Raw genomic sequence first — 20,477 nt, forward strand, 5'->3', positions numbered from 1 at the left:
AATACGACCAGGAATACGAAGTGGCCGAGAACCGCACTGCACAGGGGCAAACAGCCGAGAACCGCACCACGCATGCGCAATGACGCACTGAGCGTCATGACGGCAAAATCATGACGTGTGCAAACTGTGGCACCGCCCATTCAGTAAAAAATGCCCTGCAAGAGGCAAACACTGTTTACACTGTGGGAAACGTAACCACTATGCAGCCCTGTGCAGATCTGCACCACAGGTCAGGAGTCAGCAACCACAATTCAGGTAGGATCGCATCAGAAGATGTGCAACACTGAACGCATGACTCTGATCAAGGTAGTGCTCCAGATCCAGACGATGGCTACCTGGATAACACGTACCAAGTAGGCATCATCACGAAGTGTGAATATGCTACACCATGCACATCGCAAGTCCCGCCAATCCTTGCCGAGGATTTCGAGGACGAATGGAATGCAGTGATGGATGTCAACCAATGCCCCATCCAGTTCAAACTGGACACAGGTGCCTCCGCCAACCTGATCTCGCAGTTGGACTTCACGAGAACCAAGAAGGCTCCCCAAATCCTTCCAGCTGCCTGCAAACTCCAGGACTACAATGGCAACGCAATCACGGCACTGGGGTCCTGCCATCTGACAGCGGCCAACCAACACATAGAGACAAGCCTGAGATTCGAGATTGTTCAACCAGACAGGGCATCCCTGCTAGGTGCGCACACCTGCAAGCAACTGAACCTCATCTAAAGGGTCTGCACCATGACGCCATCTCATCCGGATCTTCAGGCCAGCATCGATGACATCCTGACCCAGCACCCAGATGTCTTCAGCGGGATGGGCACACCTCGTACGAGTACAAGATTCTACTGCGGCCTGACGACAAACCAGTGGTCCACGCACCATGAAGAGTCCCTGCTTCACTGAGGGAGCGACTGAAAGCAGAGCTCACAAACCTACAAAAGAAAGGCATCATCTCTAAGGTCACTGAACCAACCGACTGGGTCAGCTCGATGGTGTGCGTAAAAAAACCTTCGGGGGGACCTACGCATCTGCATTGACCCCAAGGATCTAAACAAAAACATTATGCGGGAACATTACCCAATCCCAAAAAGGGAAGAAATCACGAGCGAGATGGCACATGCGCGCTTCTTCACAAAACTGGATGCATCCCAAGGATTTTGGCAAATTCAACTTGAAGAATCCAGCAGAAGTCTCTACACCTTCAACACGCCTTTTGGCAGATTCTGCTACAACTGAATGCCATTTGGCATCATCTCGGCATCAGAGATATTCCATCGCATCAAGGAACAGATGATTGAAGGAATAGAAGGGGTTTGTGTCCACGTTGACGATATCATAATCTGGTCTTCAACTCCGGAGGGACATGTGTCGCGACTAAAGAGGGTATCCCGACGCATACATGAACATGGCCTCAAACTAAACAAAGCCATGTGCTGTTTTGGGCATCCACGCTGAAGTTCCTGGGTGATCAGATAGCGAAACATGGTGTACACCCGGAAACGGACAAAATAAAAGCCATCGAGGCAATGAAAGTCCCCGAGGACAAAAAAGCAGTACTGCGCTTCCTTGGAGTGGTAAACTTCCGAGGCAAATTCATCCCGAATTTGGCCACACACACAACGGCCCTCAGAAAACTGATCAAGAAATCAACCGCCTTCAAGTGGAAGACGGAGCACCAGACAGAGTGGTTGGAGCTGAAGGCCCAGCTCACCACTGCACCCGTCCTTGCATTCTTTGACTCAGACCGGGAAATTAAGATATCGACCGATGCGAGTTAGGATGGCATTGGGGCGGTGCTGCTACAAAAAAACGACACATCATCATGCATCCCAGTAGCATACGCGTCACGGGCAATGACACCGACTGAGACCAGGTACGCGCAGATTGAAAAGGAGTGTTTAGGTCTTCTCACCGGCATCCTCAAATTCCATGACTACGTCTACGGCCTGCCGACATTTACCGTTGAGACGGATGACAGACCTCTGGTCCACATCATCCAGAAGAACCTGAACGACATGACGCCCCGATTGCAGAGGATTCTGCTCAAACTCCGGATAGTTTCAATCTGGTGTACACGCCTGGCAAGGAGCTCATCATTGCCGATGCATTGTCCCGCTCCGTCACCTCACCGAGTGAGCCATTGGAGATCATTCAGCACATTGAATCGCAGGTGCAAATGTGCGCAAGCATCCTCCCTGCAACAGACGGAAAGCTTGTTCTCATCAGAGAAGAGACGGCCATAGACCCCCTGTTGCAGCGAGTCATTCACAACCTCAACAATGGGTGGCCAAAAGGGCAATGCCCTCAATTCTACAACGTCAAGGACGACCTAACGCTGATCAACGGCACCCTGCTGAAGATGGACAGAATAGTGATCCCGCTGCGTCTCCAGCGCATGGCGCTGCGGTAGATTCATGAGGGACACCTGGGCATAGAAAAGTGCAGACGCAGGGCCCGTCAAGCCGTCTACTGGCCCGTCATCAACCAGGACACCACGGACTTGGTCCCGGACTGCGAAACCTGTCAGAGGTTCCAACCAGCACAGAGCAAGGAGACGCTGATGAACAGGGACCTGCGAACAACACTTCCAGCCCTACACCTGCCCAACCCAGATCACCTACCAGTACTACAAAAGATGCAACAGCTGCGCAACAGTCAGAAACAGAACTATGACGCACATGCCACTGATCTGGACGTGCTATCCCCAGCAGACACGTCAGGATCAAGGCACCTGATGGTGGATGGTCTGCCCCGGCTGTCATCGTTCGGCAGGCCGCGCCCAGATCCTATGTGCTAAAAATGTCTGACGGCACCATTGTTCGCAGAAATCGAAGGGCACTGCGGAAAATCATACGGCCACAACCCATTCCCCCTCCACTTCCACCTGTTGAAGTGCCACCTCCAGACACCACAAACCACGAGTCCACCAGACGTGCCTCCCGTACACCTATCAAGACACCGGCATCCCCTCCGCCACCTCTCCGGCAGTCATCGAGGATCAGACGAAAACCCCAGAGACTGGACTTATGAACATTTGTTTTTTTAATGTCCACTGTATATACCAGTCATTCTTAACACTGTCAGCTGTAGCTCCCGTTGCCACATTAGACAAGCACATATAAAAAAAAGAAGAAAAAAAGGGGAGATGTCATGATATGCAGACACACAACCAATGGGTCATGAGAACAGCACACAACCAATGGGTAATAAGGACACCCAGAGGTGGCAGTACCACAAGGGGGCACTACACGATCACTATAAAAAGGACAAGGCACACAGGCTCTGCCTCTTCCACCGGCAGAAACCTAGAGAGCAAGACAGGGTTGATTAACAGCAACATCACACGCTAGCACGTGGTCTCGAGCAAGCTTGTATAGTTAGCAGAGTCGACTGAGTTACTAGAGGCAGATTAGTAGAGTGTCGAACTCATTTAGGAGCATTGTTAATCGCTCAATAAATACATTGAACTGATCTCAGAGTCTGAAGCATCTTTCAGCAAAGCCTACACCAAGTAGCAGCTTATAACACAACACAGTTAATGCGCGGATTGGAATAACGCCAACAGCGGGCTGTCTCACGTCCTCCCACCTCCCCTAAACCCGCAGCAAAGAATCGCAGCACATATCCAGGTGAGGAAACGCTGGCATCGGCCCTTCAGGTGGAGAACTGTTGAAGAAGAAAAAGAAATGCCCCACAGTCCAATAATGAGTCTAGAAAGGAGGCCAGTGGCCGAGGCAGAAAGGAGATGAGGAGATTAGATGAAGAAAGAATTCACATTTGGACATGTGTGAGCAACGTCAGATGTGAGTGAAGGTTTGCAAGGAAAAGTGACAAAATGTGTTGTGGAAGATCCCATTAACCACAATCGGATGATTGACAAGTTCATCTGTTTTCAGTGAAGTTGGTTGAGGCTAGAATGTTGGTGAAGACATTGGAGGAACCTTTCAAATAATATCGAGGGACCTTTCGTGTCCACCTTGACCACCAGGACTGGCAATCTGAGGGACAGGCCTCTTGTGTTGTAGCAACCTCCAAATACTTCACCATTGACCAGGTGATTAGTTGTCAAGCGAAGCCTTGGGGCACAGGATCCCGAACCCAAAGAAAAGAATATTACTAACCAAGCCAAACTACTGCCTGTTTTGACATTATTTGTGTGGCTGTGATATTGTGTGTGTGGTTGTGATAGAAGTGAGATAGAACATACAGTGCAGAAGGAGGCCATTCGGCCCATCGCGTCTGCACCAACCCACTTAAGCCCTCACTTCCACCCTATCCTCCGAACCCAATAACCCCTCCTAAGCTTTTTGGACACTAAGGGCAATTTATCATGGCCAATCCACCTAATCTGCACGTCTTTAGATTGTGGAATGAAACCGGAGCACCCGGGAGGAAACCCACGCAGATACGGGGAGAACGTGTAGACTTTGCACAGACAGTGACCCAGCAGGGAATCGAACCTGGGACCCTGGTGCTGTGGAGCCACAGGGCTAACCACTGTGCTACCGTACTGCCCACACAATATTGTGTGTGTGAGGTTGTGATATTGTGTGTGTGTGGTTGTGATATTGTGTGTGAGATTGTGATATTGTGTGTGTGTGGTTGTGATATTGTGTGTGTGTGGTTGGTGTGTGTATGGTTGTGATATTGTGTGTGTGGTTTGTGTGTGTGAGATTGTGATATTGTGCATGTGGTTTGTGTGTGTGAGGTTGTGATATTGTGTGTGCGCGGTTGTGATATTGTGTGTGTGGTTTGTGTGTATGAGGTTGTGATATTGTGTGTGTGAGGTTGTGATATTGTGTGTGTGTGGTTGTGATATTGTGTGTGTGTGATTGTGAGATTGTGTGTGTGGTTTGTGTGTGTGAGGTTGTGATATTGTGTGTGTGAGGTTGTGATATTGTGTGTGAGGTTGTGATATTGTGTGTGTGGTTTGTGTGTATGAGGTTGTGATATTGTGTGTGTGAGGTTGTGATATTATATGTGTGAGGTTGTGATATTGCGTGTGTGTGGTTGTGATATTGTGTGTGTGAGGTTGTGATATTGTGTGTGTGAGGTTGTGATATTGTGTGTGTGTGGTTGTGATATTGTGTGTGTGGTAGTGATATTGTGTGTGTGTGATTGTGATATTGTGTGTGTGGTTTGTGTGTGTGAGGTTGTGATATTGTGTGTGTGAGGTTGTGATATTGTGTGTGTGGTTTCTGTGTGTGAGGTTGTGATATTGTGTGTGTGAGGTTGTGATATTATGTGTGTGAGGTTGTGATATTGCGTGTGTGTGGTTGTGATATTGTGTGTGTGATATTGTGTGTGTGTGGTTGTGATATTGTGTGTGGTTGTGATATTGTGTGTGTGAGGTTGTGATATTGCGTGTGTGTGGTTGTGTTATTGCGTGTGTGTGGTTGTGATATTGCGTGTGTGTGGTTGTGATATTGTGTGTGTGAGGTTGTGATATTGTGTGTGTGAGGTTGTGATATTGTGTGTGTGAGGTTGTGATATTGTGTGTGTGAGGTTGTGATATTGTGTGTGTGAGGTTGTGATATTGTGTGTGAGGTTGTGATATTCTGTGTGTGTGGTTTGTGTGTGAGGTTGTGATATTGTGTGCATGGTTGTGATATTGTGTGTGAGGTTGTGATATTGTGTGTGAGGTTGTGATATTCTGTGTGTGTGGTTTGTGTGTGTGAGGTTGTGATATTGTGTGTGTGTGGTTGTGATATTGTGTGTGTGGTTGTGATATTGTGTGTTAGGTTGTGACATTGTGTGTGTGGTTTGTGTGTGTGAGGTTGTGATATTGTGTGTGTGGTTGTGATATTTTGTGTGATTGTGATATTGTGTGTGTGGTTGTGATATTGTGTGCATTGTTGCGATCTTGTGTGTGTGAGGTTGTGATATTGTGTGTGAGGTTGTGATATTGTGTGTGAGGTTGTGATATTGTGTGAGTGAGGTTGTGATATTGTGTGTGTGGTAGTGATATTGTGTGTGTGTGATTGTGATATTGTGTGTGTGGTTTGTGTGTGTGAGGTTGTGATATTGTGTGTGTGAGGTTGTGATATTGTGTGTGTGGTTTCTGTGTGTGAGGTTGTGATATTGTGTGTGTGAGGTTGTGATATTATGTGTGTGAGGTTGTGATATTGCGTGTGTGTGGTTGTGATATTGTGTGTGTGATATTGTGTGTGTGTGGTTGTGATATTGTGTGTGTGGTAGTGATATTGTGTGTGTGTGGTTGTGATATTGTGTGTGGTTGTGATATTGTGTGTGTGAGGTTGTGATATTGCGTGTGTGTGGTTGTGATATTGCGTGTGTGTGGTTGTGATATTGCGTGTGTGTGGTTGTGATATTGTGTGTGGTTGTGATATTGTGTGTGTGAGGTTGTGATATTGTGTGTGTGAGGTTGTGATATTGTGTGTGTGAGGTTGTGATATTGTGTGTGTGAGGTTGTGATATTGTGTGTGTGAGGTTGTGATATTGTGTGTGAGGTTGTGATATTCTGTGTGTGTGGTTTGTGTGTGAGGTTGTGATATTGTGTGCGTGGTTGTGATATTGTGTGTGAGGTTGTGATATTGTGTGTGAGGTTGTGATATTCTGTGTGTGTGGTTTGTGTGTGTGAGGTTGTGATATTGTGTGTGAGGTTGTGATATTGTGTGTGTGGTTGTGATATTGTGTGTGTGGTTGTGATATTGTGTGTTAGGTTGTGACATTGTGTGTGTGGTTTGTGTGTGTGAGGTTGTGATATTGTGTGTGTGGTTGTGATATTTTGTGTGATTGTGATATTGTGTGTGTGGTTGTGATATTGTGTGCATTGTTGCGATCTTGTGTGTGTGAGGTTGTGATATTGTGTGTGAGGTTGTGATATTGTGTGTGAGGTTGTGATATTGTGTGAGTGAGGTTGTGATATTGTGTGTGTGAGGTTATGATATTGTTTGCATGGTTGTGATTTTGTGTGTGTGAAGTTGTGATATTGTGTGAGTGAGGTTGTGTTATTGTGTGTGTGAGGTTATGATATTGTTTGCATGGTTGTGATATTATGTGTGAGGTTGTGATATTGAGTGTGTGTGGTTGTGATATTGTGTGTGAGGTTGTGATATTGTGTGAGTGAGGTTGTGATATTGAGTGTGTGCGGTTGTGATATTGTGTGTGTGAGGTTGTGGTATTGTGTGTGTGAGGTTGTGGTATTGTGTGTGTGAGGTTGTGATATTGAGTGTGTGTGGTTGTGATATTGTGTGTGAAGTTGTGATATTGTGTGTGTGGTTTGTGTGTATGAGGTTGTGATATTGTGTGTGTGAGGTTGTGATATTGAGTGTGTGTGGTTGTGATATTGTGTGTGTGTGGTTGTGATATTGTGTGCATGATTGTGATATTGTGTGTGAAATTGTGTGTGTGAGGTTGTGATATTGTGTGTGAGGTTGTGATATTGTGTGTGTGTGAGGTTGTGATATTGTGTGTGTGGTTTGTCTGTATGAGGTTGTGATATTGTGTGTATGAGATTGTGATATTGTGTGTGAGGTTGTGATATTGAGTGTGTGTGGTTGTGATATTGTGTGTGTGTGGTTGTGATATTGTGTGCGTGATTGTGATATTGTGTGTGAGGTTGTGATATTGTGTGTGTGAGGATGTGATATTGTGTGCATGATTGTGATATTGTGTGTGTGAGGTTGTGATATTGTGTGTCAGGTTGTGATATTGTGTGTGTGGTTTGTGTGTGTGAGGTTGTGATATTGTGTATGTGATTGTGATATTGTGTGTGTGGTTGTGATATTGTGTGTGTGGTTTGTGTGTGTGAGGTTGTGGTATTGTGTGCATGATTGTGATATTGTGTGTGTATTTGTGATATTGTGTGAGATTGTGATATTGTGTGTGTGGTTTGTGTGTGTGAGGTTGGGATATTGTGTGCGTGGTTGTGATATTGTGTGTGTGTGCGGTTGTGATATTGTGTGAGGTTGTGATATTGTGTGTGAGGTTGTGATATTGTGTATGTGTGAGGTTGTGATATTGAGTGTGTGTGGTTGTGATATTGAGTGTGTGTGGTTGTGATATTGTGTGTGTGTGGTTGTGATATTGTGTATGTGTGAGGTTGTGATATTGAGTGTGTGTGGTTGTGATATTGTGTGTGAGGTTGTGATATTGTGTGAGGTTGTGATATTGTGTGTGAGGTTGTGATATTGTATATGTGTGAGGTTGTGATATGGTGTGTGTGTGGTTGTGATATTGTGTGTGTGGTTGTGATATTGTGTGTGAGGTTGTGATATTGTGTGTGTGGTTTGTGTGTGTGAGGTTGGGATATTGTGCGCGCGTGGTTGTGATATTGTGTGTGTGTGAGGTTGTGATATTGTGTGAGGTTGTGATATTGTGTGGGAGGTTGTGATATTGTGTATGTGTGAGGTTATGATATTGAGTGTGTGTGGTTGTGATATTGTGTGTGTGTGGTTGTGATATTGAGTGTGTGTGGTTGTGATATTGTGTGTGTGTGGTTGTGATATTGTGTATGTGTGAGGTTGTGATATTGAGTGTGTGTGGTTGTGATGTGTGTGAGGTTGTGATATTGTGTGAGGTTGTGATATTGTGTGTGAGGTTGTGATATTGTGTATGTGTGAGGTTGTGATATTGTGTATGTGTGAGGTTGTGATATGGTGTGTGTGTGGTTGTGATATTGTGTGTGTGGTTGTGATATTGTGTGTGAGGTTGTGATATTGTGTGTGTGGTTTGTGTGTGTGAGGTTGGGATATTGTGTGTGAGGTTGTGATATTGTGTGTGTGGTTTGTGTGTGTGAGGTTGGGATATTGTGTGTGCGTGGTTGTGATATTGTGTGTGTGTAAGGTTGTGATATTGTGTGAGGTTGTGATATTGTGTGTGAGGTTGTGATATTGTGTATGTGTGAGGTTATGATATTGAGTGTGTGTGGTTGTGATATTGTGTGTGTGTGGTTGTGATATTGTGTGCATGATTGTGATATTGTGTGTGAGGTTGTGATATTGTGTGTGTGAGGATGTGATATCGTGTGCATGATTGTGATATTGTGTGTGTGAGGTTGTGATATTGTGTGTCAGGTTGTGATATTGTGTGTGTGGTTAGTGTGTGTGAGGTTGTGATATTGTGTGCGTGGTTGTGATATTGTGTGTGTGTGGTTGTGATATTGTGTGTGTGTGGTTGTGATATTGTGTGTGTGTGGTTGTGATATTGTGTGTGTGTGGTTGTGATATTGTGTGTGTGTGGTTTGTGTGTGCGTGGTTGTGATATTGTGTGCGTGGTTGTGATATTGTGTGTGAGGTTGGGATATTGCGTGTGTGTGGTTGTGATATTGTGTGTGTGAGGTTGTGATATTGTGTGTGAGGTTGTGATATTGTGTGCATGGTTGTGATATTGTGTGTGTGAGGTTGTGATATTGTGTGTGAGGTTGTGATATTGTGTGTGTGTGGTTTGTGTGTGTGACGTTGGGATATTGTGTGCGTGGTTGTGATATTGTGTGTGTGTGGTTGTGATATTGTGTGTGTGGATTGTGTGTGTGAGGGTGTGATATTTTGTGCATGTTTGTCATATTGTGTGTGTGGTTGTGATATTGTGTGTGAGGTTGTGATATTGTGTGTGTGGTTTGTGTGTGTGAGGTTGTGATATTGTGTGCGTGGTTGTGATATTGTGTGTGTGTGGTTGTGATATTGTGTGTGTGTGGTTTGTGTGTGTGAGGTTGTGATATTGTGTGCGTGGTTGTGATATTGTGTGTGAGGTTGTGATATTGTGCGTGTGGTTTGTGTGTGTGAGGTTGGGATATTGTGTGTGTGTGGTTGTGATATTGTGTGTGTGAGGTTGTGATATTGTGTGCATGATTGCGATATTGCGTGTGTGAGGTTGTGATATTGTGTGTGCGGTTGTGATATTGTGTGTGTGGTTTGTGTGTGTGAGGTTGGGATATTGTGTGTGTGTGTGTGAGATTGTGATATTGTGTGCGTGGTTGTGATATTGTGTGCGTGGTTGTGATATTGTGTGTGTGGTTGTGATATTGTGTGTGTGTGGTTGTGATATTGTGTGTGTGTGGTTTGTGTGTGTGAGGTTGGGATATTGTGTGCGTGGTTGTGATATTGTGTGTGTGTGGTTGTGATATTGTGTGTGTGTGGTTTGTGTGTGTGAGGTTGTGATATTGTGTGCATGATTGTGATATTGTGTGTGTGGTTGTGATATTGTGTGTGAGGTTGTGATATTGTGTGCATGGTTGTGATAGTGTGTGTGAGGTTGTGATATTGTGTGTGAGGTTGTAATATTGTGTGTGTGTGGTTTGTGTGTGTGAGGTTGTGATATTGTGTATGTGTGTGGTTGTGATATTGTGTGCATGGTTGTGATATTGTGTGCATGGTTCTGGGCAGCACAGCAGCACAGTGGTTAGCACTGTTGCTTCACACCGCCAGGGTCCGGTGCTCTGCACCTCTCCAGGCACTGCAGATGCCACCTAGCCACCCTGACACTGTCTGCCTGGGTACCATGCTGGCATTTTTGTGCAGCGATGATCAGGCTAGGGGTGCCCTGCTTGGATGTGGGGTTTGCATGTGGAGGGCCTGGTGACCCCCTTATCGTCAGTTGGGGCTGGGAGAGGGTCCGGGGGTCGCGACAGGGGCTCGAGGGATTTGGATGCCATTTAATAATCTCTCACACTGAGATGTTTTGGTGAGCGGGGCCCTCAGTGGATGAAACGGGGCTGAGTGCAGCCTCGACAGGGAGTTCCCCGCAGAGCCCCCCGATCTGCCCGGATGGGCGTTAGATAACGGGGTGTTTCTCAGTGTTCCAAGCGCTGGGAAACATCCGGCCAATCTCGCGCTATTGGGACTCTGTCCCCATCCGAGTGGATCACTCCCCAGTCTTGCTTTGAACAAAGAACAAAGAAATGTACAGCACAGGAACAGGCCCTTCGGCCCTCCAAGCCCGCGCCGACCATACTGCCCGACTAAACTACAAACTTCTACACTTCCTGGGTCCGTATCCTTCTATTCCCATCCTATTCATATATTTGTCAAGATGCCCCTTAAATGTCCCTATCGTCCCTGCTTCCACTACCTCCTCCGGTAGCGAGTTCCAGGCACCCACTCCCCTCTGCGTAAAAAACTTGCCTCGTACATCTACTCTAAACCTTGCCCCTCTCACCTTAAACCTATGCCCCCTAGTAATTGACCCCTCTACCCTGGGGAAAAGCCTCTGACTATCCACTCTGTCTATGCCCCTCATAATTTTGTATACCTCTATCAGGTCGCCCCTCAACCTCCTTCGTTCCAGTGAGAACAAACCGAGTTTATTCAATCGCTCCTCATAGCTTATGCCCTCCATACCAGGCAACATTCTGGTAAATCTCTTCTGCACCCTCTCTAAAGCCTCCACATCCTTCTGGTAGTGTGGCGACCAGAATTGAACACTATACTCCAAGTGTGGCCTAACTAAGGTTCTATACAGCTGCAACATGACTTGCCAATTCTTATACTCAATGCCCCGGCCAATGAAGGCAAGCATGCCGTATGCCTTCTTGACTACCTTCTCCACCTGTGTTGCCCCTTTCAATGACCTGTGGACCTGTACTCCTAGATCTCTTTGACTTTCAATACTCTTGAGGGTTCTACCATTCACTGTATATTCCCTACCTGCATTAGACCTTCCAAAATGCATTAACTCACATTTGTCCGGATTAAACTCCATCTGCCATCTCTCCGCCCAAGTCTCCAGACAATCTAAATCCTGCTGTATCCTCAGACAGTCCTCATCGCTATCCGCAATTCCACCAACCTTTGTGTCGTCTGCAAACTTACTAATCAGACCAGTTGCATTTTCCTCCAAATCATTTATATATACTACAAAGAGCAAAGGTCCCAGCACTGATCCCTGTGGAACACCACTGGTCACAGCCCTCCAATTAGAAAAGCATCCTTCCATTGCTACTCTCTGCCTTCTATGACCTAGCCAGTTCTGTATCCACCTTGCCAGTTCACCCCTGATCCCGTGTGACTTCACCTTTTGTACTAGTCTACCATGAGGGACCTTGTCAAAGGCCTTACTGAAGTCCATATAGACAACATCTACTGCCCTACCTGCATCAATCATCTTAGTGACCTCCTCGAAAAACTCTATCAAGTTAGTGAGACACGACCTCCCCTTCACAAAACCGTGCTGCCTCTCACTAATACGTCCATTTGCTTCCAAATGGGAGTAGATCCTTTGTTTCTGGATGTCATCCTAACTTCCTCCATCCTCCATGCTACCCTCGAGCCTGTTAAGCATTAAGAACTGTGGCAAAGAGAGAATTGTGCAAGCATTTGCAGTGTAAATTCTATGATAATCTCTGATAATCTATTTGGAAAGGAGGAAGACAAGATGGTGCAAGCAAAGGGCATGGAAACATGATTAATGTTCATGGCTTCAGTTGAAAAGCTAGAAGTGATGATGGGCTGAATGGCGCTCAAGCTTTGAATTGTATGAGCTGGAATTCCCCCTCTAAACCTTGTTGTCTCTCTCTCTTCCTCTGAGAAGCAGTTATCTGCCTAGCAACCTGACATTTCCTATTTCCATCACAGTATGACGAGATAAAAGAGCATACACGAGGCGGTTCCCTGTTGCCTTCCTCGTATGTGCTTGAAGGAAACCCCAGTCTTGGCGAAGGACACTGTGAGTGTAAGCAGCGATGACCCTCGGTTCCTGCTGGCTCATAACCCTGAATGTAGGACCTTTACCTGGGCCTGGGGCAACGCGCAACCACCCCCTGAATCTTGAATGACCCTGCTACCCTCTGTTAAGATGCTTATTAAAATCTACCTCAGTGACTAAATTTTCGGCCAGTGTCAAAGTGATTTTGGATATAGGATGTCGCGGAGCGTTGGACGGTGTTAAATACGCGTTATTGTTGTTGTCGATGCCAGCTCCGAGGGAGACGTGGCCTGACTTAACTCTTGGTTGCTTTTCTCAGTGACACCTCTCGAGACGCCCTCTCCCGCTGCTTGCCTTCAGTTCGAGACAGAGCTCTTCCGTCCAGTGACCCTCCCCTCCGCAGGGCAGAGGCACAGTGGTCAGCTGCCCAAGATGCCCTCGCCGGGCTCCTGGACCCTGTTGCAGTCCCCGGGCATGGCCTGGTCTCTCCAGCGGCAGGTGGGTCTCCAGAGGGTAGGTTTATTAACAGCTGGAACCGGTTCCAAGGGGGGGATGATGGAGGGTGGGACAGCGGACTGGATTAACAAACAGCTGGAATCAGGACTTTGGGATTCCGGAAGAGTGGAAACACAGAAATGGGATTGAAGGATGTTCTTGGCCAGAATTGACCCTGTGATTGTTTAATACTGTTACAATCCCATTGGAGGTCAGCAACATTTAAAAAAAAATTTAGAACTGAAAGCGTAGATAGTCACTGAGTTTCACAGTCTGAATCAAAATAATTTTACTACACAAAAAAAAACGAAGAGCAGGAAGATTGATAACAACACTATCTTAAATAGTTACATTTATGAAAGGGAAAGTAAAACGAAAAGTTATTTATTTTCTAAACCAAACGTCGTTACTAAAATTTCCTTCTGCCCCATTTGACTCAAACCCCCTCCAAAATTCAAGTCAGGTCCTTATCAGAAATTGGCAGATTAATCACTTGGTCAGAATATTGTTTCAAAGATTTGTGTCAGGGCAGAGATTTGTATCAGGGCGGAGATTTCTTGGCCGTCCACTTACTCAAATCTCCTCCAAGTGTTCCAAGGTTGTAGACTCCCAGTTCAACACAGGCGTTCCGAGCGTCTTCAGCATAGAGCCCCCGCCCCCCCAGGTGAGAACTCTCCTGGTCCACTTGCCCTTTAACTCTGGTTTCCGTTAAGTTCTAGTGCGTTGCAACGATTGAGTCAGTGCACCAAAGAACGTCTAGTTTGTGACTAGTTAAGATTTATTAACATGGGTAGAAAACAATACTAACACTGCTAACAAACTGTTAACAACTAGAGTACGAGAGCTAATACTAAACACAACTATCCTCAACGACTCCTCATTCAGACTCCCCGAGGTTGCAGTGTCATGTGGCGTTGTTCTACTGCCACCTACTGGTTGGAGGTCTAACATATTAACATACAGAATTGCGTAGGAAGATCATTACAGAGTCTTGCACCTACAACTGTCTATTTCCCTCTTCTCAGTTTTCCTATCCCAAGAGGTTTAACTTACTGTTAGGTTAAGGAGTTTTAAACTCTTTTGGGCCAGCATACACATTCTCAAATGAACTCCGCTCGAAAGGGATATTTCTTGCAGAAAGCTCCTTCTAAACTAAAACATAAGACCTAGTTTGAGACCAGAGCCACATTCACAATCATAGAACATTACAGCGCAGTACAGGCTCTTTGGCCCTCGATGTTGCGCCGACCTGTGAAACCACTCTAAAGCCCATCTACACTATTCCCTTATCCTCCATATATCTATCCAATGACCATTTGAATACCCTTAGTGTTGGCGAGTCCACTACTGTTGCAGGCAGGGCATTCCACGCCCCTACTACTCTCTGAGTAAAGAACCTTCCTCTGACATCTGTCCTATATCTATCTCCCCTCAATTTAAAGCTATGTCCCCTCGTGCTAGACATCGCCATCTGAGGAAAAAGGCTCTCACTGTCCACCCACTGTCTCCTCTGATCATCTTGTATGCCTCAATTAAGTCACCTCTTAACCTTCTTCTCTCTAACGAAAACAGCCTCAAGTCCCTCAGCCTTTCCTCATAAGGTCTTCCCTCCATACCAGGCAACATTCTGGTAAATCTCCTCTGCACCCTTTCCAATGCTTCCGCATCCTTCCTATAATGCGGCGACCAGAATTGCATGCAATACTCCAAATGTGGCCGCACCAGAGTTTTGTACAGCTGCAACATGACCTCATGGCTCCGAAACTCAATCCCTTCTACCAATAAAAGCTAACACACCGTACGCCTTCTTAACAACCCTCTCAACCTGGGTGGCAACTTTCAGGAATCTATGTAAACTCACTCCTACACTGAACTTCTTGTTGACTCTTTGCTATCCTCTTGTTTATTTCTCAGTCAAATTTGTTACTTTTTAAAAATACATTTAGAGTACCTAATTCTATATTTTATGCAATTAAGGGTAAATTTAGCATGGCCAATCAAACTACCCCGCACATCTTCTTGGGCTGTGGGGGTGAGACCCACGGAGACACGGGGAGAATGTGCATACTCCACACACGAGTTAATTTTGTTACTTGATCATTCACTGGAACCCAGGTGCTTTGCCATAAATCATCTCCAGAGGAATCTAGTTCTTAAGAAGGACAATCATCCCAACAACTTTTCCCCCAAAAGAACATGGGTCTTACTGATGACAATTCTTACGGGAATATTGGCCCAGAATTTCCACTTCCTGATAACGGCTGAGAGTGGGGCATTGTAATAGCTGGGTAACGGCATCTCTGGGTCAGCAGTAATGCGTGTGTGAGTGACTGTGAGGATTGCACATTCTTGGTTCCTGTGCGAGAGGCAGCACAGTAGCACAGTGGTTAGCATAGTTGCTTCAAAGCTCCAGGGTCCCAGGTTCGATTCCCGGCTTGGATCACTGACTGTGTGGAGTCTGCACGTTCTCCCCGTGTCTGTGTGAGTTTCCTCCGGATGCTCTGGTTTCCTCCCACAGTCCAAAGATGTGCAGGTTAGGTGGAATGGCCATGCTAAATTTGTTTAAATAAATTTAGAGTACCCAATTCATTTTTTCCAATTAAGGGACAATTTAGCGTGGCCAGTCTATCTAGCGCCTGCACATCTTTGGGATGCGGGGGCGAAACCCACGCAGACACGGGGAGAATGTGCAAACTCCACACGGTCAGTGACCCAAAGCCGGGATCGAACCTGGGACCTCGGCACCGTGAGACTGCAGTGTTAACCCACTGCGCCACTGCGCTGCCCTTTGGCCATGCTAAATTGCCCTTAGTGTTCAAAAAGGTTTGGTAGGGTTACGGGAAGGGTGGGGGTGTTGGCTTGGGTGGGGTGTTCTTTCCAAGGGCCAGTGCAGACCTGATGGGCTGAATGGCCTCCTTCTGCACTGTAAATTCTATGAAATGGGACTCGCCAAAGACTTCCCTTTGGTTGAGAGCTGGTTCGGCTTTTTATTGATCTCCACAGAACGTGCCGTCGACTGTTTTACAAAGGAGATTTACCAGGATATTGCCTGGAATGGAGAGTAGGTCTTATGAGGAAAGGTTGAGGGTGCTAGGCCTTTTCTCATTAGAACGGAGAAGGATGAGGGGCTTGATAGAGCTTTATAAGATGATCAGGGGAATAGATAGAGTAGACAGTCAGAGACTTTTTCCCCGGGTAGAACAAACCATTACAAGAGGACATAAATTTAAGGTGAAAGGTGGAAGATATAGGGGGGATGTCAGAGGTAGGGTCTTTACCCAGAGAGTAGTGGGGGCATGGAATGCACTGCCTGTGGAAGTAGTTGAGTCGGAAACATTAGGGACCTTCAAGCGGCTATTGGATAGGTACATGGATTACGGTAGAATGATGGAGCGTAGACAAAAGTTCGGCACAACATCATGGACCGAAGGGCCTGTTCTGTGCTGTATTTTTCTATGTTCTACTAACTGGTGCTTTAATTTCTCCTCAGGTGGCGATCAGCAATACCTCACTGAGTGACGGCTCAGTGGACAGCCTACAGACAACATTGGAAGACAGCCTGAGACTGGCGGTGTCACCTCCGTGCACCCTAGCCCTGCCGATGGTCTGCGCCAACCTGTCAGCCCAAAGAACCGCCTCCTCCTTCACGCCACCTCTCCGGAAAAAGAACCTCCAACGGCGGAGGGGCCTCGGGCTCCAGATGATGAGGGGTCGCCAGAGGAGCCAAAGCAGCGGGGGCAGCACCAGCCCGGGGTGCACCTATCAGGACTCCATGGACCCCTCAGACGAGGAAGGGATCGGCCACTCACTGAGAGCCAACAGTGAGCAGTCGGAGACTCTGAGCAGCCTCTCTCTAACCTCCCTCTTCTCTCCATCGCGATCGCCACCCTCTCCAATTAAAAAATGTAATAGCACAGGCACTTTGGAGGCCGCCTCGAGGGGCAAAGATGGGAAACAATTTTATACCGTTGACCAACAAGGGTTCCTGACAGCGCCCTCCTGGGTGGCCGACTTCTGCAGAAATAATCATCCGGCCAGTGGCTTAGAAGGTCAGGGGACTGACCCGGGGTCACAAACAGAGGACGTTAAAATAGCACACGGCCGTCCGTCTTCCCAGGTCCAATCTGGGCCCGGGTACAACGCCACAATGCAAAAGAAGAAAAGATGACTTTGCAACACCCCATTATTTTTTTTTTACGAGAAAGAAGATGTACTGGCTGAAACACTTAGTTTACCTCATCATGTGAGAGTTCTGCAGTCCAGCTATCTTGTGGCGTTTGGTGTGGACAGGATGAAAGGTCACAATTAATCCAACTCTAGGTGTGTGGAAACGGTCTCGGAGCCTAGGCGGCGGAAATGTTTTCTCCCTATTTTTGTTCTCCAACTTCCAAAATCAACAAAGAATGGGACGTTACTTGACGCGATAGTCGCTAAGGTTCAAAAGAGGACAGGCTGATGCGATCATCAATTCACACGAGACGAAGAGTAGAAGTGAACAGTGGTTTTACTAAGCTCGATCTGTGCCTGCCTGCGACTGCTCTGGACTGAGTGCCGCCTACAGGCTTACAGGTTTAAATACCACCCCCGAGGGGGCGGAGACCACAAAGGCATCAACATCATACAACACAGTACAGTGGTGAATTGTAATAGCATACATTCACCACACAGGCCAAAGTGCATTCTGAGTAAGTTCTGGAATCCCCTCAGATTGGTAAAAACGAGGGAGTGAGAAATAGCTCCATTTAGGCTGTTGTTTAGGCAACAGTGTAGGCCCTAAGCGTAGAAAGCAGATAACCCAGTGAGTTAAAAAAAAAAAATAGGATGTACGTTTTCAGGTTGCAATAAGGAGAGAGATGGGAGTTAAGACTTCGAATTAAGCAAGATGGATCTCACTGGAACCATCTACTTACAAAACCCATTCGAGCTCGCTGGAAATGGTTCTGTGGTCGGAGATTTTGGAGAGATTGCTTCAAAGAAGTGTTCATACAAATATTATTTTTTTAAGCATTTGTTTATTCCCATTTTATTTCAGTGCATGCTTTGAATATTTGGTTTATGCCAAATCAGACTTATTCTTCTAGATGTACCAAATGTAACATTTATACAGAAATAATATATTAAAATATGTCAAGCCTGTAATTTTTGTAACCTTTTGCACCAGTCCGCTCAAACCCCGAGGGGAAGTTTAAGGTTGAGGCCTCACGTCTACAAGAAGCTGGGTGCGCCTTGCTGAATATCAGCATCCGGCAAAGACAGGCCTTTCTTCCTCCCTCTGTCTCAAGTGACCTCTCTTGGTGTGTTACAGTTTGTGGTTTTGTGCTCAGATGAATCTGGTTCAATTTGTGCCTCAGGAAGGGGCTTAACTTGCCAAATACATGAATAGGACGGGAATAGAGGGATACGGACCCAGGAAGTGGAGAAGATTTTAGTTTAGAGGGGCAGCATGGTCGGCGCAGGCTTGGAGGGCCGAAGGGCCTGTTCCTGTGCTGTACTTTTCTTTGTTCTTTGTTCTTAATTTCCCGGGTACCGTTGAGTTGGAAAGGCTACATTCGATGAAAAACACTTCCATCCTTCCTGGTTGGGCTGGATGCAAAAGCTTGCATTTAAATAGCACCTTGAATATGCCAAAACACCCCAAGGTGCTTCACAGCAGCATGAAACAGCAGGGGCTGTTTAGCACACTGGGCTAAATCGCTGGCTTTGAAAGCAGACCAAGGCAGGTCAGCAGCACGGTTCAATTCCCGTAACAGCGTCCCTGAACAGGTGCCGGAATGTGGCGACTAGGGGCTTTTCACAGTAACTTCATTGAAGCCTACTTGTGACAATAAGTGATTTTCATTCATTTCATTTCATTCGGATCAAATTTGACAGGGCCGCCTAAGGTATTCGGTGGCGAAAATGGCTTAGTCCCCGACATAGGTTTTAAGGATGAGAGCGAGGCAGGTGAGGCTAAGGGAGCGAATTCCGGATCTTGGTGCCCAGTTGAAGAATTTCCGCTGGGAATTTAGCCTGGAAAGGCAGGAATGCGTTAGAACCCAGAATCAGAGGAGAGCAGCTGCCCAAGAGTTTTGTCGAGGGTTGGAGTCGGCCACAGAGATAGGGAGGGGTGAGATTTGAATGCAACAATGAGAATTTAACATCCCATATCTTAACACAAGACACCAGCTCAACACCAATTAAACCTCTTTATTAACCCCATTAGAAATTGGAATCTCGTACGTGCTGGAGAATATTAACTGTGTTTCAAAATGTCTGTTCGATCTCGGCTATTTAGTAAATTCAGCTCTCTCCCCATAACCCTGCAGTTTTTTTTATTTTCAAATATTTATCCAAATCCCCTTTTGAAAGTTTCTATTTAATCGTCTTCCCCGCCCTTTCAAACGGTGCACAATCCAGATCGCAGCAACTTAGTGAGTGAAAAGGTTTGCCTCCAACCCTTCTGCAGATCATCTTAAACTCCTTTGAGTCGAGTGTTAATGTGCTTCACTGTAGCTTCCTGAAGGTAACTCGAAGGGGACCATGTGTGTAGAAATGACCATTTCCATGGGAAACTGGATCCAAACTGGGTACAACTGCAGCAGAGGTTGATGATTCTGACTGGACATAGGTGCTTAGGAGCAGGAGTAGGCCATTCGGCCCCTCAAGCCTGTTTTCCCATTTGACCAGATCACCCCTGATCTTCCACCTCGACACCAAAGAATCAGCCAGACACCCTCTTGTTATTCACTGTCCGGGGACTCTGCTGGTAGACGCACACGCGGATGCCATGCGAGGAACAGCTGGAGCACGGTTGTGATAAACCACAAGGCGGAATAGCTCACTGACTCCCCCTGCGATTGGTAACCCCTGTGGGTGCATGAGCTAGAGTGGTGACTGTCGGGAATGAGGAGATTGTCCCATGAGGTGAGATTGAGAGTAATAAGCTTGAATGCTCTTGGTTTGGGAGGTGATCTAATGAGAGGTGGTCTAATTGAGAGTGTACGATTCTGGGAGGGTTTGATGAGGGTGAATACAGAGAGGCTGTTGTCCCGTGGCTGGAGAATCTACAAATGGGGGACACATTCTCAGGATAAGGCACGACCATTAAGGACTGAGATCAGGGGAAATTTTGTCAATCAGAGGTTTGTGAATTTTTAGAATTCTCTACCACAGAGAGCTGTGGATACTGAGCCACTGAAGTATTTTCAAACCTGAGGTGAATAGATTTTTGGGTACTGAGGGACTCGAGGGATTATGGGGAGCAACAGGACAGTAACGTTGAGGATAGAGTCTGCATCGATCCTCCGAAAGAACATCCAACCAAGGCCCACAGACCCGTCCCATCCCCGTAACCCCACCTAATCTTTTTGGACACTTAAGGGCAATTTAGCATGG

General features: G+C 46.4%; 1 protein-coding gene across 1 annotated transcript in view; it reads left to right on the plus strand.

Annotated features, from left to right (window-relative positions):
• The window catches only part of cacna1ia (calcium voltage-gated channel subunit alpha1 Ia), a 229,704-nt gene extending 211,462 nt beyond the window's left edge, over positions 1 to 18,242 (plus strand). The window contains 2 exon segments of the mRNA XM_072492567.1: positions 12,928 to 13,106; positions 16,594 to 18,242. Coding sequence (XP_072348668.1) covers positions 12,928 to 13,106; positions 16,594 to 17,271 — 857 coding nt within the window. The 3' untranslated portion in view covers positions 17,272 to 18,242.
• The last annotated feature ends 2,235 nt before the right edge of the window (positions 18,243 to 20,477 follow it).

The sequence above is a fragment of the Scyliorhinus torazame genome, chromosome 29 (assembly GCF_047496885.1).
Source record: "Scyliorhinus torazame isolate Kashiwa2021f chromosome 29, sScyTor2.1, whole genome shotgun sequence".
Lineage (NCBI taxonomy): Eukaryota > Metazoa > Chordata > Chondrichthyes > Carcharhiniformes > Scyliorhinidae > Scyliorhinus > Scyliorhinus torazame.